The sequence below is a fragment of the Lissotriton helveticus genome, chromosome 9, assembly GCF_964261635.1.
Source record: "Lissotriton helveticus chromosome 9, aLisHel1.1, whole genome shotgun sequence".
Classification (NCBI taxonomy): Eukaryota; Metazoa; Chordata; class Amphibia; order Caudata; family Salamandridae; genus Lissotriton; species Lissotriton helveticus.
Genome location: NC_136070.1, coordinates 1,098,944,817 through 1,098,970,650, shown reverse-complemented (window position 1 = coordinate 1,098,970,650; position 25,834 = coordinate 1,098,944,817). Strand labels below are relative to the sequence as shown.

The window sequence follows — 25,834 nt, the reverse complement described above, 5'->3', positions numbered from 1 at the left end:
CTGTAGGTGCGTATCAGTGAAGTCTGCAGATTAGCTTTATTTGTTGACTTTAGCAATCTGGTGGGTAATGGTGTAGTCCAGAATGAAAATAGGCAGGGAGGGCCTTATTTAATTCCTTATGCACCAGGCAACATAGCTGAAAGGTTGCCCACTTCCTGATAGGAAGCCAACACAGGGTTTTAGGATAGGGTCAGAGGAAGACTGTGCGGGATGATTTCAAATTAGCTATGCAGCTGTATTCTGCACAACATGCAGTTTATCCAGCAGTTTGTAATCAGCTTTTACTAACAGTTCATTCCCACAGACTAAGTTATTATCAATAAGTGCCTGGACTAGGGTTTTCCTGGAGGTGGGAGGAAGCCAAGGAGAAACTTTTTTTAAGAGCTGAATTGTGGCAAAGCAGTTGCCACAGGTTGCTTTGACTTGATCTTTCATACATAGGATTTGGTAATTTTTTATTACAAGGTTGTTATTCACTTTTTTAGGGGGAGGGGCTTGACCAAGTGTTGTAGACCACCAATCAGCCGACCAAAGCTCCTGTGCTCTGCCAAATAGCACTATCTCCGTTTTCTCACTGTTTAGTTGGAGGCAGTTGTTGGGCATCCAATCACCGATTTCCTTTATTCAACTCACAAACTGAGCTTTCACTTTTACTGCATCTGGCCCGAAGAAGATGAGAAGTTGGGTATCGTCCGCATATGTAGCGTATTGCAAGGTCATCATTGCCAAATGCTATTTGACGTTTCTTTCTGTGATGCTGTGGTGGAGGGTCAGAAGAGTGTGTGATGTCCCTTCGCAAAACACTTCTACTGTAGTGAGTTGTCACAAGAGAATAAGGCATACATTAAAAGATCTATGGGAATTGCAGTGCCGCCATTCTGCATCTTTAATTACCATCTGTGTCACTAATTGAATTACTGGAGGAATATAATTTATCTCCTAAATGCCCTGTGTTGAATTAGGGAATACCATGCGAAATCTGTGTTTTAACACCAAAATCTGCATGGCAGTCTGTAATTCTGCATCCAGTTTCTACTGCCAGTGACGGAACGGGAAACAGTGTTTACAACGATCTCAGTACAATGCAGTGCCATTACAATGCAGTCAGTACGACCACCGAGTTGTTACCACGCTTACCATTACAACGCAAGTCATTACAACGACTTGCTCTAGGGGGCTTTTTACACCTTTCCTATTGTTGCACAGACTGGAGTTGGAAAAGTAAATTATACTATTCCAAACTCTAGCGTCTCCTACAGCAGGTCGTTGTAATGGTACGCATGGTAACAACGCGGTTGTTGTACTGACCTAGTTGTAAAGGCATGTGTTGCAATGTCATATATTCGTCAGGATGCTCATTGAGTAAGCTCTTGCACTCTACAAATCCCAATATCATATATGTAATATAATAATAACATGAATGTTGTACAATAACTCCACCCATTTCCCAACAAATCTTCCAGTGCTTCCTTCTCCTTGTTAGTTTTATACTTTGCCTCTACCTCTTGGTATGAGAGAAAACCTCCCTGTAATTCATTGTTCTTTTTATTTATTTTTATTGTGTAAAGTGTAATGATGAACTCTTAAGTATTTAGTTTGTCATATCCTGAAATAAACATTATAATTTAATAAGATGGTTGTATAACAACGGTATTGCGGCCATTTATGAAATATAAATATTGGATAAACACTTACAAGCTCTTTCCAATTGAACAAGGCCTATTTCATCATTTAGAATATGTAGGAATTGACATTGACAATTTTGGGCAGCGAGGTAAAGGTTAAAACTGCATTTCTTAGTTTTCTTCATTGGAATTATTTTGTGTTTGCCTCTGGGCTGAAGTCAAAACCTTTGACTAGTAATCTCTGGCGTTGCTCTGTGTGTTCTCCAAGGTATTAGTCTGATCGATGTCAATACCAATAACCTGGTTTAGAAGACAGGCAAAGGTCAACTTTTTGCCCTCAATAAAATGTTAATGTTATGAAATGTTTTTCTTCTGAATATAGGATAGATACTTGCTTCTACTAAGTATGCCCCATCAGCTTGTAAGACCTCGGTCAATAAAAGTAACAGTTGGATGCACGAATTAAGAGACTTTCAGGGGAATCCTGTTTTATTGTAAATTCTGAGAAGTATGTTACAATGTGCATGGTTGTCATTTTTTACAGTGATCACTAGTCTAATGTGATGTGAGTTAGCAGGTGTCCCACCCTCGTGCCCTTCTAAAGTAGTATTTGACAACACATTTTTAAATATATATATATATAGTAATTAAAGCATTTGTAACTAAATGAAATGAGGAAAACTCTATGTACTTAAAAGGTATTGCACACGTCAGTGATGGCTTTGATTTCGGATTAAGGTTTATGATCGATTCAGTTACCACAGTAGCAAGTAACAATTTTTTTCTTCTAAACATGCTGCAGTGTTACATTTTCGAACGTCCAGCTATTTCTGCTTTGGCTGACCTACCGCCAGAGCAAATACATTGAGGAAATTCTGACTACCAATTTTTTGGGGTAAATTAGAGATTTCTATATTTAGTAATTTCTGGTCTTCTGGGGAAATATTTGAATGTGATGGAAAAATTAAAAACATGAGCTCCTTCCAAAAGATATTGAGAAGGGTCTTGTAACTGTCTCTTTGTTCTCCCTAATTGAACTGTTCTCATGGTATCAGTTCAAAGAATGAAAGTTGTGTTACTTCATGCATTCAAGGGTGTGACCTGCAGATTACACCTCCCTCCCCTCCCCGCCCTATACACACGTCCACAGCAGGAGTATTACTCCACTGACCTGTTCTGTTGAAGAATTACTCCTCCGCAACACTAATTTCCGCTCTGTCATCTCTCTCTTTGTAACGATTTCTCCCTTCAAAACCTTGTGGTTAGGAGTGTCCCTTTTTAGCACTCCACAAACCATCCCTAATCTCTAGGGAGACTTGTAGGCTATTTTTCGCAGAACAACTGCACACTACAACTCTTCTATGCATGGAAAATCACTGACAAAAGTCTAGAATGTGAAGGACGTGTAGGATCTTGGAAATGACTTCTTAGTATAGAAACCCTGGTGTCCATCACATTACCATTGCTGCGCCCCCCTTCTGCGTCACTGCGTAAGGTGATTTGTTTTACTGACCAATGAATGCTCCAGAGTATTTGTTGAGGTAGAAAGAGGGGAAATGTATCAAACCTTAGAGCTAGGTGCCTTCCATTCTACGAAAATGAGTCTGGGGTCCCAAAGGTCATCTGTTTTTCCTTTTTTCTGGTGCCTTCTTTATGTTGTGGCATGCACAGCAAATAATCTGTACAGTGACGTGATCATCTTAAATAGAAAGAAAGTGGAAAGCAGATAGCAAAAAAGTCCTCTTCAAGGAAGTAAAAGCATTAGAGAGCTAGACTCCCCCCCCCCATGGAACAGGAATAAAAAACCATACACGTGCACTTGCATTCATCAAGCACATTTACTGAATTTGTGTAATATTTAAAAAAATGTCAGTTAAATAAATTCATAAAAATAATAGAAACCTCATTTACACTAAAGGATGTGTGTTCTTGCTTTTCAGATGAGTGGGTGTTTCCTGAACGTCATCCTCTTCAATCTTCCAAACAGGTCTACACCCCCGAAACAGAAACCTTCACAACATTACTTGAGCATCATCAAGAAGGTGAAGATGAAAAGGCAAATCCATCCTGTGAGTTCCAGCCAACCCAGACAGATGTTTTTACTTTTTTATCAAGGCCTCGTTCGGCACCCCATGGGAAGTCTCAGAATGTATCAGTGGACGAGTACGCGTTTCCATTAGATGTCAGCCATCTTGTTAGAAATGAAGAACAAAGAGGAGCCCGGATGGAGGACGACTTCTACGCAAGCGATAGCAGCGAAGAGGTAATTGTCCCTACAGTTACTTTGTGTGTGCTACCCGTACTGTCAAAATGGAATTCACTTTTGTTCAATGGGAACTCTAGAGAACTTCTTACTACTGACTATACACACATTAGTTCTAATTTACTGCTCTTGATGTTGAATTATTATCATGTTTACTGAGCAGTGCCAAAATCGGGGAAGATAGCCAGACCTTGATCCTCTCCATTGTTCACACTGTCACGGACAACCGCTGATGCTGTTTTTGTTGTGGAGCTAGTAATGGTTTGAAGACATTGTGCCCCTGCGGTTTTGAAGTGTAGCGTTGGCGCCTGTGTGTGCATATTACAGAGTACTCTTTCATAATCACCTAATTGCCTTAGAGCCACCGTCTCAATCTTCCTGTTTACTGACATAAACTGCTGGGGGTCTATAGCGCTTGTATTGTTGCCTGTTCAATATAGAAATGTTATGGTTTGAAGAGTGGTGTAGCATGGTAGTCCACCCCAGCAGCAAGCTTTTTAGGGGCTCCCCCTCCCCCACCCTGCTCTTATGTGGGTTTGTCTCCTTGCAGCGAACGCAGGAATTGCCAGCACCCCGCCGCACTTCCAGTTCGCCGCCACGGGGCAGCAAAGGCAGGGACTGCCAGGGGCGGCAAAGTGTCTAGCTACACTACTGAGTTTGAAGATATTCTGGACATGCACAGATACCACCACTCCTCCCAGCAGTGGAGGAGCAAAAACACCAGATGGCATATAACGTGTTGAACAACTGGTTTAGCCCTCAGCAGCAGCCATTATGCCCTAATATTTCATAATGTTTGTTTATGTGGGAGTCCACTTCCAGTCAGGCACCTTATATAGACCAGTTTCCATATGAAAACTGAACCCTAGCAGCTAGTATCTCAGCTCTTCATTACATTTTACTTACCATCATTTAAAGGTTGCCAAAACAAACTGTTGGACAAGACCATTATTCTCTGATTTTTTTCAAGTATTTTATGACATTTAATTGAACTAACATTTATTGCACAAATAGTTACAGTTTTATGCTCTGCATAAGGCATCTAGGGCCAGATGTGGGTATCCAAATACCGGTCGGTAACAGCCAAAAATACCGATTTTCGGCTGTTACCGACCGGTATTTGGATACTGAGATGTAGGACATTAAAAAACACAGATTCGGTAAATTTACCGAATCTGGGTTTTGAGATGTAGGTAGCACTGTAAACAGTGCTACAGGGCTTTAAGGATTCGTTATTTACCACCAACTATTAGTTGGTGGTAAATAACGAATTCCTATGTAAATGCAAATATGTGCATTTACACCTGTGCCATGTGGCACACATACATGCCCTAAGGGCATGTATGTGTGCCACATGGCACACAAGCACTAATCAGGGGCACAACAGGGTGTCAAAGTGACACCCTGCCACCCTTGAATTTTTTGGTATTTACCGAATTAGTAATTACCGATTCGGTAATTACCGAATCTTACCGATTCTGTAAAAAATACTGAATTATTACCTACATCTAATTTACCGATTCTAAATTACCGAATCGGTAAAATTCGGTATTTTAGAATCGGTAAAAAAGATTTACCTACATCTAGCCCCTAGTGATCAGGTTTACTCAAATGGCAAGGTGTGTTTATTCATTTATAGGGTTATCCCAAAATAAGTGAAAAGGAGTGGCAATGAGAATGACCATATGTCATTTTAGGTGGATAGAGGAAGCACTGAACTCACTCTTTTGTATGGAATCACAGTGAATGGAATGGGAGCAGGACAAGAGCTCAGTAAAAGGATGAAGATATTAAAAATCTTTGTACATCATTATTACTAAGCAATTATATCTAATGTTAATGTAATGTTGTGCTGACCACTGCACCTTGAAATTTTCCAGTATTTGTCCTAGCTAGTAAAACAAGCATATGCAATGTAATAAGTCTCGCATCTGCGAGAGTTAGAGCTATTGGCATTGTAAATGACAATGTATTTTAATTATGTATTTTGGTTTGGATTGTTGTGGGTGCATGTGTTGTGAAGTGGATTTACGTGGGTTATATTGGAATTGTTAGTTGTTGAATTGTGTGGGGTGGAATTGTGTGGTGTATAGTGCTTTCGTGATGGGAATTATGTAGTATTGTGAATAGATGGGGCGAGAGCTGCACAGAATAGATAAGAAGGAAGACAGAGACAAGATATGTAGTTTGTTTAGCAAGTGGTGAATAAACTGAGACAGAGGCGCAGAAGGTGCGAGAAAGAGAGAAAAAAGGGGAGAGCAGGCTACAGACTCATTCAGTGGGAGCATCTCTGTACACAGAAGACACACTAAGAAGAGAAGGATAACGTGGATTTGAGGGAGGGAAACCTTGAAAAGGTATGGGAAAGAAACTGTGCTCGAAGACCTGAAGTTAACCATATGAGAGGGGTGGGAAGAGTAGGGGACACTTGATAGACCAATGGAAGCAACGCCCGTGAAAGCAGGCATGAAGCACTAGAACTATGTCAAAATTCAGATGTTTCCATCACAACTGGCTCCCTTGCCAGTACTGTCTGCTGCAGGTCAGTCACTTCATAGTGTGGACTCGCACTTTGTCAATCCATACAAAACATCTCCGGGTTCAGTGCTGAAGCTTTCTTTTTCTGAAGACCAGGAGGGCACGCCCACCACTTCTCCTTACCCAAGGGCAGAGGGTCAGCTGATTGTCCTTTCTCCTTCCTGCGCTGTTTTAAACAGAGTGAATAAATAATGTACTTTCCAGTTTGGAACTAAACAAAGCCTTTTGAATGGTTTTCTGGATGCTTTCCATTTGTGACCTATAGGAAATGCATATTTTATGACGCCAATGTGCCTTTCTCGATGAAAGAGGTGGGGCTATGGCATTCACGCATATAGAAAATACACACGTTTTCCTAGGGAGCTTAATTGATGAAAATTATAGGTATGTACGTGTTATTTTGAGAACATATTTAAGCAGTGGATACTGTTGCTGCGGACAGTGGGTGTCTGCTCAGAAGACAATGCACTTTTTGTAACTGAATGTTCTGCTTCACAGTGCATATAAGTAAATGTACATGAACATGCGGCAAGCTAAACTGTTTTTTCTGATCCACGCTTCATGCGGGTGTATGGTTTTCATGGAAACAGAAATACCATATGAACAGAACCATCTGTGCAATGGAAAGATTATATTCAGAAATTGCTGCCTATTTTCGTTTCTGTATGACATGATGTTAAAGTAAAAAAAAGGCTGTGGTCTAGACTCATACGCACTATAGTAAGATTTATTAAGTGTAATGTACACATCACTGGCAGTCAAATGGTTCCGGGATGTATATTTCTGCATATATGTTTGGTATAGTACATTTTTTTCAGAAACTGAACTTGTATATCTTCCATGAAGGATATACAGAAATAAAGGAATGTACCCAGCTTATTTGGTTCCCAGTCCATCTACATACTGCAGCAAATCAATATAAACTCAGTGATACGTGAATTATTTTCAAAGGATTTCACATTGAGATTCGCAAACAAAACACGTTGATTAAGGCATACTGAATTATGATGCACTCCGCATATTTTTTGTTGTTTTTACCCATGCACTTATATAGAGCTTTTTGCCACTGGTTCTGCCCGAAGCACTATTAACTACCCCCAAAAAACGCAAGTGGATGGATGTTTGTACTGTTGACGTAGTGATTGCGAAGGTGTTCTTCGGACATATTGAAGTGTGTTCAAGTTGATCTCATGGTCTTTTGAAGCTGCAGGAGCGTGCCGATGAAAAGATATGTAAGATGCACAGGTTTCTGGCACAGGCTCATCAACATAGTGGTTAACAGCTTCGCGTTGTGAGTGTGAATTTCTGGCTGCTTTGGTATGTTAATGTAGATGATTTGTGTGAAGATCAAAGATGTTCTACAATGATGGTGCAGTGAGCAATCAGCACAGCTTAGTAACAGAGTAGTTAGTATCCGCCCCCATCCTTATATGGCTGGCGGTGTCTAACAGACACTGCCAACATATTAAACTCTATTCCGCCCGGTCAACTTGTTGACCAGGCGGAAAAGCGGTGGACGGTCTTTCCGTCCGCCACGGTCCCCCCACCATAGTAATATGGTGGGGGGAAATGGGTGGGGGGCGGGGAAGGATCTCGGAAGGATCGCCACCGCCATGTTGGCGGTGGCGATCCACCCAATATCCTAATGGGCCCCTTAGTATTTCAGGCAAAAGACGAAGGAGGCTTAAAGTCAGTGATAATAAATGACAAGCTTTCCATAAACAATATTCCCACTGGTTTTAATACAATGGTTTAACGTGTGAATATGTTTCATAGGTCGACGAAGTTTCGATCCCTTTTAGAGAGATAATGGGATCATCATCAGGATGTTATGATTACATGCCTGAGTATAACAAACTGCCTTGATTAAGGACAGAGCCTGCCAGGCTTGTGGTCCGTTTAGGAAATTAAAGCCCGTGCAGCAAGGGCGAGGATACTTTGCGGGTGGGCTCACGAAAGAGGCGTTATGGAAAATCATAAGCTGGGCGACAATGTGGTCCAGTACAACGGGTGAGGATAGCCGGATATCGGGAGTTCAGCTGCACGGTGGCTGTGATGCTCAAATAGTAACTGAGCAGAAAACCAAGAAAGAAATAGTCCCCAAAAGAACAGATCAAGAACCAGAGTGAAATGAGACAGTACTAAGTCCTTGCTCTGTGAGAGGAACAGATGATAGAAAGGAGGGACAAAGAGGCAGGACAGACCACTAGCAAGCAAGGATTTTTAAAGGACAATAACATAGACAAATGAAAAGAGCAAACACAAGATGATGGATGGAGCACTGAAACTTTTCAGACACTCACCCCCAGTCACAGATCTGTGTTGAATCCATCATCAGTCTTTAGCTCACTTTACCACCCCAGTTCAGACCCAGCCATATGCAAATCAGTCTTTACCCTGTTCCTCAGGGGAACAGTTCAGCCCGAACTGCCAAGCTAGGTCTTCCCTGGAACCGAAACAAGCATCATGGGACCGGTTTCTGCGTAACACCCCTCATCAGCCAGACTGCTTGAATCCAATGGCAAAGTGAGCAAGGGGCCCTCGTCTTGGCATGCCCTATCAACTTAGGGCTACTGTTGCACTCACTGGAGTGGGAATAGTGATTTTTACCCTTTCGCTATTTATCCATTTCACTACTGGTGCACTCACTGGAGTGGGAATTGTAATGTTTACCCTTCGGCTATCCAACACTTTCCCTACTACTGCACTGTAAATTTGTATATAATTTTAAAATGATCAAATGAATTAACATTAATAGTTTATTAATTGTTTTAAAGTAAATATATATGAATTATTATGTATATGTGTTTTTTAAGTGAGATTATTTGTTATATTTGTAAACATTGATTTATAAATCTACTTGATTTTTTTGTATTAATTTTATTATTTAACATATCTAATATGTATTATTTTATTTTATATATTATATAAAAATCAAAATTTTGTACAACTATATTTTTTACATCAATATTTTTTCTCGATATTTTTGTATTTGCCTGTTTAAGTATTAGGAGTTGATATTTTTGCATTCTATATTTTTTCACCCATATTTTTTACAGCAATATTCTGTCAGTGAACCGTATGAAATCAGGGCACTGCCAAGTTTTTACAGGGATGGTATATTCATAGTTAGAAAGTAATTATAGGAAGATGCTAAGTTACAAAGAATGCATTCTAACTAAGGCTTACATTTCTGTTGATGCCTAAATACACATCTTCTACGCATGAGCCCTAGTAAAAAACTTGAAGTTGGTGTATTGAAAATTATTACGACTTCACAGTTTTCCTTTGATAGACTCTAGCAGCAGATCAAACCTGCTGACATGTTTTAGAGAAAGGGGGGAAAGGCTGGGGTTAAAAAGCAAAGCATGCCTAATTTGATGCAACAAATATTGATTCTGCACATTATTCTTCATTTAGAAGTTGAAAATGTGGAATAGGAGATATTTACCACACTCTGTAGTTACCTCATCTGAAAGTATCAGTATTTTCTGGGTATGGTAAATATCCAGCCCTATTACACAAAGCTTGTAATAAGGACCTATGTGTCTTTATTCAAGGTATGGAACAGTGATTTTTTGGTATTGTTTGTATTCCACCAGGATAATAGAATGATACGAGCATAGATCCACTGTTTTCACAAATAAACAAACCCTCTGTAACAGTGATAGTTTTGATAGGGAAGAAACTCTTGCCTCCTTGGCCAAGAGGCAGAGGATTTGTCTCACTTGCGCTACTTCCAACAAGGGCTTACCCTGAAGACGTCAGTCTCTTCTTCATTTAACCGTTGTGCCCAGTGGCGGTGGGTCCATTGGGGGCGTTGGGGCGTTGCCCCACTAGCCACCGTCGTCACGTCACGCTGCAATTAAGTATGTGCAGTGCAATTCAAAAATAAATTATCCCAGCTAAGAAGCGCACTCTCAGTCTGCGTGCGTGCGTCAATGAGAGCCAGCTGTACCGGGACATTGAAGCAGAAGGGTGTGGGGCGGGGCTGCGGGACAGTAAGTGACAGGGCCAGCTGAGCAGAAATAGGAGCGCTGCGCAGCAGGCAGCACAGTGTATGCACATTTTGGACTAGTCATTTTTTACGACTGGCCCACGCATGCGCACACGCGGTAGTCCCTTCCTTCCTCCTCCTCCCCTCTAGCTCGCAGACAGGCAGGGACCCGGGGGACCCGGGTCTCACATGGGCAGTATTCACCCTGCTCTTTATCCAATCCTGGCGCAGTGGCGCTGTTAAGCTGCGCCAGGATTTGCTGAGTAAATACACATTGCAGCAGAGTTCAGCACTGGTGCCGCGCGTGAGTGGTGCAGAAGAGCGGGAGACTGTGGGTTGGAGACTCCTATGGTGCAGAAACACATGTTGTCATGTCACAGCTTTTACGTCTTTGGCCTGGGCCCTCTTTTAGTCTAGACCGGGCCGATTTTGCGCTATGATTGTCACAACGAGCTTTTCAAATTGCAGAGACAGCAAAAAATGTTGGCCGGTTGTTCGAATTCCAACGTAAATCTACCACAATCATGGGCCCTGTTGGGAGGGGGAATTAAAGGTCTTCACTCTGAAGCTGTAATTAAAACAGCGGAGTGCATTTAGCAAGTTTTTCCCCGAAATGCAGCTACCCTGCCTTTCATAGAAAACAACTTTAAAAAAACAATCTCTTCTTACGAATATTCATGGGGTCAAGGATATAATTATTGAACGACTACTCGACTACCCCAGTCGGACTCGGACCCATTCAGTCAGAAGATGGCGCGGGACGGTAAGTTTTAATTAATTTATATCTTTTTTTTCATTAAACTCCTCCCGCCAATGCCCGTCGTTGTTCATCACCCATCCCTAACCGATGAATCTGATGCATTCTATCTGTCTTGTGGCCTTGTAATATTACTATTGAATGTCAAGTCAAGTCAAGAAATACTTTATTCGGTTCGAATTTTCAAAACCATAAAAGTACAAGACACACATAAACAATGGTCCAAAAAGCACAATATATCATTAAAAAGGATTACAATTATCAATCAGAATAAAAACATTACAAAATTTAAAAAAAACTAGATTCAATTTTACAGTAAGCATGATTGTTGTTGGTAGGTATTCTACACCCAATTAATCTTTTTACCCAGTCTGACTGCGATAGTTAGAAATGTGGCCACATTATAGATTTGCCAGATATCATTTAGCATCTGAAGGTATAATAACGCTGGTTTGACCTGCCTAAACCCTCTCCCTTTTAACAGGGGAATAATAAATGTTTCCCTAATAGATTTAAAGTGGATACAAAAGAACAGGTAGTGGGCAGTGTCCATAATTGAATGTCCATCACAAGTACATAAATTCAGTTCCGAGTCCCTGGTCCAGCCAGGGCGGCCAGAAATTAACAAGTGAACTTTGTTCAGGCGGAACTTGGTGAGAAGGTACCTATGGTTTGGGTTGTTTACGACCTTCAGATAAAGCTCCGGATCATGGTCTGAAGAAACAATCAATTGATGCGACCTAACCGAAGGTTTTATCAACTCCCTGTTTTCCCTGTCCATTCCACTGTACAACAAAAAAGTGTTCTTTGTCCACTTCAAGTCTGCCTTCACAAGGGCAGAGGGGTTATGGAACAATTCAGGTCTTCCTAGCTTAGCACACAACTGCTCAACATAATTCAGCCAGGGGATCTTGTTCCAGTGATCTAGTTTAAGGCAGTCCTTCAGGATTTCATGATTGACTTCAAGCTCTGAGTTGAGCCACACAGATATCCATTTCAGGAGGGGAGCCATAGCGACCCGATCCTCCAAAAAATCCACCCCACATTCCTGATGTACAATAAAGCTTGCCGTGGATTTTGGTAAGGAAAGAATGGATTTTAAAAAGTTGTCTTCGATCACTTGAAGAAATTTGACAGGCCTAAAACCCCACAGGTCTGCGCCATACATAACAATGGCTATGCATTTGGCAGCGTACACTTTTAAAACGGCCTCTATAGGCTTCACCCCGATTTTACGTGAAAAGCCGAGAACTGCAGATATGGATCGTGTTAAGACCTTTTTTTTCTCCAGCATTTGGGGAAGCCATGTAGAGCGATCGTCAAACACTACACCCAGATAAGGGAATCTGGGAACTCTAGATAATTTGTGACCATTACAGTGTAACGTCATGGCTTGTTTTTTTGCCTTTGTTTTAGGCCCTACTACCATGACATGGGATTTACCAAAATTGATGCTTAAGTCCAGCTTTATCATAAAATTATAAAAGGAATTCAACAGACTTTGCAGACCTACTGCGGTTCTAGCTATAAGAGCGGCGTCGTCTGCGTACAATAATGCGGGCAGTGTATATTTCCCTGCCCTAGGTATATCTATGCATGCTGTACCCAGTATTCCGCCCAGATTGTTGATATATAAAGTGAATAACAGGGGGGCAAGGATGCAGCCCTGCCTAACACCGTTGGTAATATGAATTTTCCCTGTGCAGTTCCCTTTTCTGTCATAACGAACAGTGGCGGTAAGGTCTTTGTGGAGGTCTGCTAGGAAGTACACAATATTTGGATCAATGCCTATGCTGAGGAGCTGACCCCACAGCTTGGATCTGTTGACTCGGTCAAAGGCCGAGGACAGATCCATGAAGGCGATGTACAGGGATCCAGGCTTAGCTATGGTGTATTTTCCTATCAACAGTTGTAAGTTTAGACTCTGGTCGATGGTGCTCCTTCCCTTTCTAAAACCATACTGAAGGGGTGAGAGAATGTTAGTCTCACCTAGCCAATCAGTAAGTTTACTGAGAACCACTCTCCCTATGACCTTAACCGCAGAGTCTATTAGGGATATGGGGCGGTAGTTTCCCGGCTCCCCCCTGTCTCCTTTTTTGAAAATGGGGACAATTACTGATTGGGACCATGAAGCTGGGATACCTATTTTAAAAATGCTGTTGAAGACTCTAGCTAAAATTTTGGACCAAAATAAAATATCCACTTTAAAAAGATCGGCGGGAACCCCGTCCGGCCCGGGAGCTTTATTGCTGGTCATTTTTTCAATGGCTAAACCCACCTCTACCTCATCCACCGTTAGGCTGTAAGGAAGTTGGTATAAGCTGGTCATGCCCTCGGCCCCGGGGGCTTCCTGTTCATACACAGATTTAAAATGCAGGTACCATTTATCTTCTTGGATGCCACAATCCAACTCACTGTTGTGTGAGTCCGCAAAAAATGGTTGGTTGACCACGGCCCAGAATTTGGCGCTACTCTTCAAAACATCAGTTGAGGTCAGGTCAGCCCAAGCGTCCTCTCTGATCTCGCGCCGTCTACTCTCAATGGCGATCTTATATGCTTTCCTAAGGGTAGCCACAAGTCTTCTATCTACTGGATTCGATTTTAAAGCTGATTTTAATTTGCGATTAACAGCAGAACATTTGTTGTCGAACCAGCCCACCCTTTCTTGTGTTTTCCTTTTACACTGTTGTGTCAGGTTGGACACAATATTGGCGCAGACCCTATTATACGCCTCTAACACCTCGGTGTCTCCCACATGATCATCCATACAGAGTGCAAAGGCCTCCTGGCTACTTATGCACTGGAATTATTTTACACCATTTGATTCGGCGGGCCTGATCAGATGTTCTTAAATCACATTTATCTACTGGACTCACATTGCTAACATTAGTAGCTAGTACATTTTCAATTTTTAATACAACAAGATTGTGGTCACTAAAATGAGACCCTACAACGGTATAACCGAGAATATGACTACTATAACTGCTGCTTAAAAAAATGTAATCAATGGTAGACCCACTGCCATGTCCCGTAAAAGTTGGAATACCCTCTTCTATTGAATGTGTTGCACTGCGAGTCATGTGAAACCCCTGCATATCTGTGGACTCGAAGGTCTTAAACTCAGTGTCCAAACCAACACAGTGCTTGCTTTTTTTTATTGTCTGAATGATGAGTATTGAAGTGTGTACTCATGAAATGTTTTACTCCGTAAGCATTAATTAGTGCTATATTTGTTTTTCTAACCATATTTTTAATAAAGAGTGATAATTTTTGATAGAATGTCATCTTTTGTTTTTAGCATCTCTTTTATATATTATGCCTTTAAGAAGAATAGTTTTGCCAGTAGACTCTGCTAACCTCAATACACATGTTGAGAGTTGAAGGGGAAACGTCTGTGTAATTCACCCCACACCTGTTTAGGCCTCACAGCAGCAGTGTGACTGGGCTGTGGAGGCAGCTGTGCTAGATGTGTGGTACTGAGGGGGGCTGTGGAGAAGGAGGCCTAGAGAGGGATGCGGGATCTCCCCTTGGCAGTGGTGAGATGGGGTGACACAGGTCCCAGCAGCTTTTCGACCTCTGTCGAGGCATGGTGGTAGAGGTCACATGCTCTGTGTAATTCCACAATGCACCGTTATTTCAGGAGTGCGGGGATGGCCGGTATCTGAGTTTATTTCTGAATAAAGCACCGCAGACATTGCTTTGCTACCTATCATTACTCCAATCTCAGAGCCACCCAAGTACTCCTTATCGCTCTTGTGGTGGTCGGTTGTTCAGAGCTCTTAACCCAATGCTGATGTCTAGGTGCCAATGCCACATCGAACCGTAACGTTGCCGCAATGCGCTCTTTATTTCGAAAGGAAAGCTTGAGTTAACAGTAGCATTCAGTCTGTTTGAGGTTGGCATCTGCCATGTCTCTTAATATCCTGCTTCAGGTGATGCCACATGTCTGTCCTTGTACCCGCAAAGACAACCTTTATCACTAAACTCCAAGTACTGGGCGGCGCCGCCTACACCTCAATGAGACCCTCTCGAAACCCCCAGTCCTGGTCTGATTAGGGCTTACTTTTAGGCCTGTTTTCAAAGATTTTAGGAAACTTTGAGATTCTTTTATGAAAACAAGTTTTGAGACCATACATGAAAGAGCAAAATTACAACAGAGTGGAAATCACTTGACCTGGTCATAAGACATCACTAATTTCTATTTCAATCAGTGGCAAGACTCCCACCGCTCCTCATTTGTGCTTTTTTGATGACCTGGCCTTTACGTTGGCATGATGGCTCAGTCAGTGATTTAAGCTCACATTGACAGAGACATGCGGGAGGTAAAAGGCTCAGTCTAGATCAGATATAGTGCTACCTCTTCATAGACCTGTATAAACTGTGAATGACTGATGCATACTGCGCACTCATGCTTATCTCATTGTATAAACCACATAGAGCTCAGTATAAACTTTGAATAGCAGGTGCATGTTGGCTTCTGTGCTTTGCGCGTTTCAAAAACCGCTCAGCAGAGATAGGTTAGCCAGTTTTATAGGTCTGGACACACTGTCAGTGGAAGTTTACGCCCTACCACTTTGAAAAGTCACCAGCCGCCACTGGTTGTGCCAAGATGGTAATGTGTCTGCTCGTGGTGGCTTGCCTCTGCTGCTGTAGGCTCAAATACCAGAAGCTAGGCCACATCCCCTATGAATTGGAACATAGTACCCCAGAGCAGTTTCAGCCTGGTTAGTTCTCGTTATTAAGGCACTTTTTGTATTTTAGGTCTCAGTGAGCATGGGACAAACACCAGGGTATAGCAAAAAGGGAAGAATTCTTTCTCGTCTTAGCTCACAAATGTCAACAGCTGAAGTGAGGATAATAGCACATCTCATCTCCAGGTCTACTTAGGTAATGGCAATAGGGCTGTGTATGGGCCTCGTATGCTCACTGTAGTCAGTTCTGGGCTTTTTATATATCTTCAGCCTGAAGGATTACTGTCCCATTGTTCGCCTGTTCTTTTTTGTTCTCTGTCCCCTACACCTGACTTAAAGCGTGGGAGATTACTGCCAGCTTGAGGCAGTCATATTTAGTAATTACAGCACCTTACTTGAATGGTCTCTTGTGTTACATGAGGCATTCCAGTATTAATTTCCTATACCGGTGGCTGCATGATTTCTTGTTGTCTTCCTGAAGATGGAAAATATACGATGATGGTGCCTGCCTACCTGGCATTCATTGTGTAGGTGGAGCAGAAGGGGAAAATGCTTAGCATCAGTATGTTTTTGCTTCAGTAGACTATTTTAACCCAAGTCTGTGATTTGGCAGAAGGAGGTTTCCTCTGATTTATAATCTGTATGATGCATTTAGCATATTTAGGATTCAGGACCACTGGCAGTGTTTCGGGTGAGGTCCTCTATGATGCATCAGAAATATTTTTCTCCTAGATATATCCTCCATCTAGTTTACCTGGCTGATGCTAGGTAGTTTCATGTTCTGTAGGCCCTCCTCTAAATGTGAAATTAGTAATGCTCCATTTGTCTCTTCATCAGTGTCCACTGACTTTTCTCTGTGGGCTGCGCGTGTCCTTCTAGCGGTCTTCCCACTCACTGTGTTGTTGTGTATTGTGTGGATTTAACTGTTCTAGTTGTGGTCCTCTGGTCGAATTCTAAGCTTGCCTCATTGGTGTGATCATCTGATGCATAGTGGGGGGCCACGTGGCAGGGTATATACTCATAAAAGAAGGGCTATAATGAGGAAGACACAACAGTAGGTAATGGCCTGATTTTTTTTTTACTGTATCTTTTTTCCTGTGGGTCACAGTCACCCTCATTATAGTTCTGTATTCTTCCCACCCGACTCTCCATTAGCAGCCCTCCTACCATGCGGATTTTAACTCAGTAAGTTGGAGCAAGTGGGAAGAGAATGACAATGTTTCTGTACCTCGGGTAAGGACTTTAACCCAGAGATGAAGGACATTAAAGGTGAAGATTCAAACAAAAATTATGAAAAATATCTGAAAGTAATTTGGTGAATGCTTGTGAATAGGTCATATTGGAATTGTTAGTAACATTTTAATTTAAATAAATGTAATTGAGCAGAGAGAGATAGTGTGGCAGAAAGAGAGTGGTGAGGAAGTGGTATAGTAATTTAAGGGTCGGCAAAGATCCTTCTTGTGATGGTTGGCTACATAAGATCCCTATATGCATTACTTGGCAGTTTTATAAAGTAACTTTATTGACAGAATTGAGACATAAAAGCCTCTATTCGAAGGGGATTTGGGATTGCTGAATTAGTATTTCCGTATCTAGAAGTACGATACTGCATGTATTGGTACTTCTGAGCTACAGAAATACTGAAAAATTAGTAATTATGAATGGGGAATAACGTGATAATCATTGTCTCAACGCCAATTCCCACATGTTAATACTCGTTTGTGGGCGATTTTTCACCCAGACATTTTGTCTGCTTAGAGTAGGTAAAATGTAAGGCTGATATTCTTGCAATGAATGGTATTCCATTGACACTTCAAATTCCAGCTGCAGTAACAGAAGATGCCGGTGATCCTTTTTGTAATGAAGGCCATAGTGATTGCAGCGGCGGCTGGCAAGTATGGCAGAGTGGGGAGGCAGGCAAATGTTTTTGGTGCGTGCATGAATGCAAGGTGAGTGGGGAGTGTATTTAAAAATAAATAACCACTTACCAACTTGCTGCACGACTTCTGACGTCCTCCTTGCTCTGGTCCGTGTTCTGCTGCGTCTCCTCAGGCAACAGCAAATTCCACTAACCATTCCTGGTGCTGCTCTCATACTGGTAACCAGCATGAGAGCTTCACCAGGATTGGAGGGAGTGGCCTCTCTCAACACTCTCAAGAGCACTGGAGGCCTGTTATTTGTCTGACCCAGCTGTCTAGGACAGCTAAGTTAGAGAAGTTTAAAATGTGTATATCTGGCTGGTCGGCACAAGACAGCCGGCCAAAAAGACATGCACACTTTATTCTGAAGTGTGCAGCTCACTGCTGCCACACAGCAGCAATGGCCCCGCCCTGTCCTGACACTCTGTTCATGAAGGGTGGTTGAAAAATAAAATGGTAATAAGATAACTATGTTACCATTTTATTGTTTATCTCTGGGGCTTTCCGGGGGTGCATTTTAGGCAGTGGGGCGACACGTCCCACTGTCCTAATGGAGGACCCGCTCCTGAGTGATTTGTGCTGTTTCAAAATGTGCCTTTGTGATGAACTACAAGAAAGTCTAAATGCAAGTAACTATGGCTCTGTGGCATGCAGTAAGGTTGGTCAATGTATTACATTTTCTACTAAAGTAGAATTATGACTGTGTTAACAATGTGGACCCTTAAATTATGTTATTGTTCGTGCCTACAAGGTCAAGAAGTGTATGTGCTCTCTATATAACTTGTATTTCTAAATCTTCATTATTTGATTCGATGCGAATGGGTTCTTCAGGCCTTTCTTAAGAAGAAAGAGGGCTTTCAGGGCCTGTTGTGCTAAGGGTCTCTTGGAGAGCTTCAAAAGCCCGAACTCTTCCTGCCAGGTTACAGCACTTCCCAACCGGTGTCAAGGAGCCTAGATAATAAGTCTCCTGCTCGCCTGGCAGTTCAGCAAATCACAGTGCTTTGTCCTAATGTGAGCAGCACTGGCCTTTTAACTCCAGCGTAGGACATATCAAAAGAATTGCTTGCCTCTGTTTCTCTGCACTACATGACTCCGAGGTGTTTTTTAAGGCCCACAATCCATCTCAGGTATTAGTACTAGACTCTGTCTTCAATTATATAATTAAAGTATTTAATGAGGTTTCCACATTAAATCATAAGCTTTTAGAGGAATCTATAGTGGTGTGCCTGTGAGTTTTACACTTTTCAAATATTAAAATAACTTTTGTACTTTATTGGTGATTTTGGGGGGATTTTGTCATAGTGTTAATTACATAAATGTATTAAAATGCATTAATTCAGAATATAATGGATAACATGGTAACTGTTTACAGTGACCATGGCTCCTTAGCTACATGTTGTCCATTTCTTTAATTTTCTCTTGAATTGCTTGAGGATAACTAGTTTCACATTATAATCTGTGACAGCCTGAGTCAAAAAATGTTTATACGCCTCTAATTGTAGCTTTGTGATTAAAAATCCCACATCCTAATTCATACTGAAATTTTAGAATTGTGCAGTGCAGTTACAATTGAGGAAAACTGGTGAGTATTCCAGATTTTCCATAGTCTTGAGTTTAAGGTAGGAACATCAGCATTCCCAGGAGAGGGACAGAGAGGTGACAATTGAAAACATTTCTAACAATCTAAAAGTCATACATTTGTGGGTATTCACATATGCCCCCCCTGTGGTTTTTCTCCCCATATGGGTGCCTAAAACTATTCATAAAAAGGCTGGAGGAAGTGTGCAAATGGGGTAGAAAAGATCTCCATGCAGTACACATGTTTCGCTGGTGTAAGTGAGAGGATTTTTCCGAAGGGGAAATCCTAGTGAATAATTAGAGGAAAGGTGTACAATCTACATGAGTAAATATTAGCCACTAGCAGTACTTCTGGCAATGTATGAAGGTTGTCGATTTCCAGGGTTACTGATTTCTCAGAATTGCCTGATTCAAAAAGCTGTCTGCATACTAGATGTAACATAGGTGAACAGATAGCAACATTTTCAAAGACAAAATCCCTGTCCTAATTAACAAAATAAGAAATGGTTAGGTTATGTGTGCATTAATAAATTTACTCGCACTTAAAATTAAACCAGTGTAGTGAAAGTTTTAGTTTGAGCAATTCAGGTTTCCGGAGTGGCAACACCTGCAAACGGTTGTGAAAATTCACAAACTCACATTTTTGTAGCTATTCACAAACCTTTGCAGGTAGTTTCTCACCCTTTGAATAGTTGGACTCCTTTAAAAGGCAGGACCTGAGGGTCTGATTCAGAGTTTATAGTGCATTTTATATTATGGCATTTGTAATAAGGAAGAGGATATCGCTCATATTTGCGAATCGAGTACTCGTCCGCCAAACTCCAAATTGGGCACATATTTTCACAGGACGGGCAATAGAGTAAATGCCCCAATATTGATTGGGTTGTATGGAAAGTGGTTTTATTCGATCTCCCTTGTGGAGAAATAAAGTGCAAATGCACCTGAGTGTAGCATTTCCACATGAAGAAAAGTGTGTTTTCTAACTGCCTTTATTGTTCAATAGAATACTAGGAGAAATATATGACTGTTACAGATTAGCAGCTCTGCTCCTTGAATTCTCTGTGAATTAAAGAAAAGTTGAACACTTTCTCAAAAGTATGAGTAACTCTTATAGGCCTGTCGTCCTGTTTTCTTTGCAGGATTGTCATGCAGTTTAAGTGCCTGCGACCACGGCGGCCTGCGGTGTATGTTACCCGCATAGCTTTCTGACTGTGGCAAGAGGTATGGAGAAGTGCCTTGGTGTGCTAGCACTTTGCTTACATGGTAAGCAAGCATGGGCTGTAGCAAAGAAGGCATCTTGCCTAACAACATTTTAGGAGCAGAGTTTACCTCTACAGATCCTGAGAAGGAGGTATGTGAGCTCCTGCATTTCAGCGCCCATGACCTATACTGGAGCTACGTAGACCAATGAGAACCAGACCCAAAGCCTTTACATTAGTCGGTTTGATTTAATGAGGCTGTCTCTATCGTTCACATCATGGCATGACCAACACACACAGAGAACATAATTTGTCCATGATCAATCAATTTCATCAAGGTGGAAACCCAAGAATGCAGTGCAGGACTGATGATTTAAATGCCTCTATCTTTCCCAATGTCCAACATTTGACGGGGTGAATCATGATACTGGGTGCTGTCTCTCCTTGGGTTATAATCTGTGTATTTTGTGTTACAGTCCAGTTTTCTAATCAGATCCATATTAACATAATTTAGCCTAAAGCTAAGTACTTTCATTCTTTGCAAACACAAATGGGAGCAAATACGTCTGTTCAAACAGTAAATGCCCTCTGGACTCAGTTTAGTCATATTGGGAGAGGCTGGCATTTAAACCCACGTTTTCAGGTTCCTTCTTTTCCATTGTGCCCATCGCACTACAAATCGGGTGGGGATGTTTCTGATAGTGAGGCTCAGGGTCTGCCTCCCCATGGATATGCCGCTGTTAGGATTTTTATTCAGTGTTTATAATCAGCACAATTTGGTGGAGTGTTATACCCAGCGTAAGACGTCAAGTATTATCTTCTCATGGCTAAAATTTTACCCCGGACCAGCTGTAGCGGTGTGGTGTGATGTGCTTGCCCACCCCAGTGAATTGCCCACCTGCACATGCCAATGTTGTTTTTATGCAATTCTCTAACCTACTGAGCTTGTTTCACAAAGTTTGCAGAGAAGAAACTAAAGATCCACAAGAATGTAATGCTTTTTACTCTGGGTCCTGGGTAGTCGGTGGTTAATGGGCAGTGTTTGCAGTGGATACTGTTTTTGTCATTGGTTTCACATGACCGAAGATACTGTTTCGTTCCAGTTGAAAAGCCATGTTACTCCCTTTTTACACTTTTACACTTTCACAAGTGTAGTGATAGGGTGCATTCAAGGCAACCTCAATGAGGGGATGGAAGGACAGCAACTCGGATATATGAACATAAGCATTCCTGAGTAACTCAGTGACTCATCAGGTCTGTAGCTTTTACAAAAAGGAGGAGCTTGATTTAGAGAAGCGTAGAAGGAAAACCAAAAAATATGCTCCATGAATTATTGTGCACTTAACCTCAAATAAGCATCGTCTGATGATTTTGCATGCAGTCTCCTGTGAACTGATAATGGAAAGTGGTCATCGTAGAGCAAATTTCCAACTTTCGTAGCAGTCCCAGAGCAGTGCTGGAAAGTAGAGGAAACCCAAGGGACTACAGTTCCAGTGCTATTTCTGAGCCAGATCTGAGATCCGCCAGGACATGGAACTATGTGCTGAATTGTTCCCTAGTGTAATTTTCCTACACCAGGACACAATTCAGCAGCGTCTGCATATGGTCTTTTTTCTGGTCCTTTAGAGCCATTGCTGGCCTCCATACATTGTGTAGCGAGCGCCGCAAACAAACTTGACTACTACAAAAAGGTTTTTTTTTGGGGGTGGGGTCTCCCCAAAAGAAACTTTAGGGAAAATGCCAAAAATGGTGCATTCTACGCCATTATTTTCAATTAAATTTGCTTTTAAAGAATTTAAAGGATTGGCTGACAGTGCACCAGGATACAACAATCTTTATTGGGGTCCTCCAATGGTTCCCTCACTATCGCCCTACAACAGTGCCCCTTATGTCTCCATAGCCCCTCTCTCATATGTATTTCATTTGTTTTATAGTGCCTCTCATACAAGATTATGATTTCAGAGCACTTTGCATCACACACACATAGAGACAATGAATAGTAAATGTGTATGTCAGTATATAGAAAATGTTGCATGAGACAAAGGGCACTACGCTTGGGTTGGAGAAGCACAAACTCAGAATTCAAACCGTAACATAGTGGTTAGAGTTACATTTACCAATCAGAATGCATTTCTACCCAAGCAACCCCTTTTTAGCAACATTAGGATAATAAAAGACTGGAGAAAATATAACTTTCTAACCTCTACCATGCAGTTTGCAATCAGCTCTTTGATGGCAGTTCATAGCTCAGGGGACTAGATTCTTTTTGTAACTGATGAGCTGTACAGTAACAAAAAAATCTGTGTGACCAAAGCAGAAGCTATGAACTAAAATACACTTATGTGATCTGTGTGGTACACATTCTTTGGAGAAGGCCTATTAATATTCTGTACTACCTTAGATGAGTTAAAACTGCCACTAGACAAACCTCCAGCACACTCTTGCAGGAAGTTTAATCAACAGAGATATCTTGACACTTTTATTGCTGCTGAAAAGTGCTCCTATACAAAGCACCATACAGTGGGTGCTTTCAAAACTATACAAATTGAATAACACAGGGAAGCTGGAAATGAAAGTGAGTGCTGAGTGGGTTATGCTGGCCTGCTGATTTTGTTACTGGGGGCGACATTGATACACTGCTGCAAACCCCACCCTCCTAACAAAACTGGGCCCCCAGTAACAAAACCGGCCCCCACCCTTCCAGCCTCCTGGAGAAATGCCCAATGCGCGGCGCGACCCGTCTGTCCTTCTTCAGAGCAGTAATTTGCAGATGGCAAGAGGCCTTCTTTTTTTAATTTCCACCTCTCCCAAAACAAATGCCCGATTTAAAGGGCAACCAGAACCTATTTTGCTGGAGTATCTTTCAGTGTCTGGAAGCCATCTTGAGCCAAACACCTAGATGCCAGTGGCAATAAAATGAAACATAGCGCACAGCTTGTTATCACTTCAGAAGTACTTATAAGATACTATTGGAGTCAGGTTTGTAATTTTGTTCCACCCCCCCCCCCATGTAAGAGATGTGGATGCTCTGTCAGAATGTGTATTTAGACAAATAATAATTTAAATGACAACAACAGTTAGTTTTGTTTAATTCTGTTATAGCACTACCCATCTCATTGTAGGGTATCAGAGAGCTTTACATCACACTCAGAGTGTGAGAACTGGCATCCTTGGCGTGGTTTCCCCTGACTGTTTGCCGCTGCCTCCTGTATTTTTGCTGTGTGCTGGACTTCGTTTTTGCTGGTTTGGGTACTCTGGGCACTTTGCCACTGCTGATCGGTGCCAAAGTGCAAGTGTTCCCTGTGTAAATTGTAATTATGATTGGTAATCCATAATTGGCATCTCTGATTTACTGGTAAATCCCTAGTAAACTGCACTGTGTGTGCCAGGGCTTGGAAATCAAATTCCACTAGTCGGCTTCCCGCACTGGTTGTGCCACTCACATGAATAGCCCAGTAAATGTGTCTCAGACCTGCCACTGCAGTGTCTACGCGCCCAGTTTTTAACTGCCATGTGACCCTAACCTTCCCTTTTCTGACATGTAAGGCACCCCCTAACTAGGCCCAAGGTACCCCCATGCGCAGGATGCAGTGTATGTGAAATGTGCTGATAGTGAAATTCTGTGCATTTCGTTTTTCAGTGTTGAAAGGCTGTCAGTCCCATGGGGTAAAATGGGAGCTGCCTTGTAGCTTCTTACACGTGTAACGTTCCATTGGGATAAGTTAGAAAAATGGAGATTAGGTTCTCTGAACTCAGGATTTAATAACGCACCTTTTACTAAAGGTGTTTTTTGAATTGCGTGTTTAAAAATGGCACTTTTAGAAAGTGGGCATTTTCTTGCTTTAACATTCTGTGTGCCTCTTCCTGTTCGTGCATTCCCCATCTGGTTTTGAAGCGACAGGTGCTGGGGATGTGCATTCACTCTAGACAGTCACAAGGGGGTTGAGGTGTGTCCTGCCTTTCCTGGGTGACTCAGAGCCAGGCTGAATAGACCTTTCTGAATTTAGAGTGGTGGGAGGAGTTTTCACTAGCCCCTGAAAAGGCTGTGTCTGCTCTGCACAGTGCTGTCTCCACCTCCTGGAGTAAGATAAACCAGTGAGGACAGAATTGGTTTGACTGAGCTCAGAGACTCTTAAAATAAAGACGACAAATAGAAAATGGGGTATAAATATTAGACCTTAAACCCCAGAACTTTAGATTACTTCTGGAGTCAAGAGGAACCTCTGCCAAGGTGAAGAGCTGTGAGGGGCTGACTGCCCCTTTGATGTGCGTGCATTTCTGGGTTGGCCTGCACTTGCTACTTCTGCCAATGAGAGGACAAAGAATAGACTTTGCTGTGAACCTGCTTGAAAAGAATCTCCAAGGGCCTGTGTGTGCTTGCCTCCTGTTCTGAAGTCTCAGGGACACCGAGACTTCACTTCTTTTTTTTATTTCTTTATTTGCATTTTCATTATGTACAAGTACAACATTCATAGGATATTCTTTACAGTATGTATGTCAAGTTTTGGTGTGTAGTCATTCCTTTACATTGTACATGCTCATTAGCTTTGATACATTATTATTACTAGGTAGTGTTTTGAAGTCCTTAATATACTGAGTCCAGCTACATATTGAAATTGTGAATAACAGAAAATAGAGAGGAACTCCTCAGTTTTGTGGTATCATTGTACCATAATGTGCATACCTGGCAACTGAACATCATTAGATTTCATTGAGCCTGTTTTGCCAGTATTGTATGTACTGGAACAATGCAGTGCTAACATGAATGGAAACATAATGCAACAAGCCAACAACACCAAGAATTCACTTGCAGCATCCCTAAACTCCACTGCTAGGAGGGCTAGTGGTACCAATCCCAGCTCTGGGCCACTGGACGTGTTTGCTGGGATGCAAACCCCAAAGAAGAAGATGCCCGACTCCATCTCCAGCGCCGCTGCCTGTACCAACGCCATGGTCACCACTCTCTGGGTGAGCACAGCACCTCCCCTGCTCAGTAAGGAACCGGTGCCTCACCTCCCCTATTTAGATAAAGATACTTTATTTTCTAAACTGGTGTGGGGCCCATTTGTGGTGTTTTCACTGTGTAACTGTGGGTTATATACAAAAGCTTCACACATTTCCTCTAGTTTAGCCTGACTGCGCTGTGCACAGGCAACTTAGGTGTTTACGTTACTCATCCTAACTAGAAGGAAGTGCCCCTACTTAGGCAGGGTTCATACCACTACTAACTAGAGACCCCCAATTCTAAAACACAGACAATAAACCAT

The 25,834-nt window shown here is 41.9% G+C and overlaps 1 protein-coding gene across 2 annotated transcripts in view; it reads left to right on the top strand.

Annotated features, from left to right (window-relative positions):
• Positions 1–25,834, top strand: part of CFAP20DC (CFAP20 domain containing) — a 1,807,766-nt gene that overhangs the window by 930,840 nt on the left and 851,092 nt on the right. For both annotated transcript variants that reach the window (XM_078661515.1, XM_078661514.1), the window contains one exon: positions 3,566–3,888. In XM_078661515.1, coding sequence (XP_078517641.1) covers positions 3,566–3,888 — 323 coding nt within the window. The remainder of the gene's footprint in view (positions 1–3,565; positions 3,889–25,834) is intronic.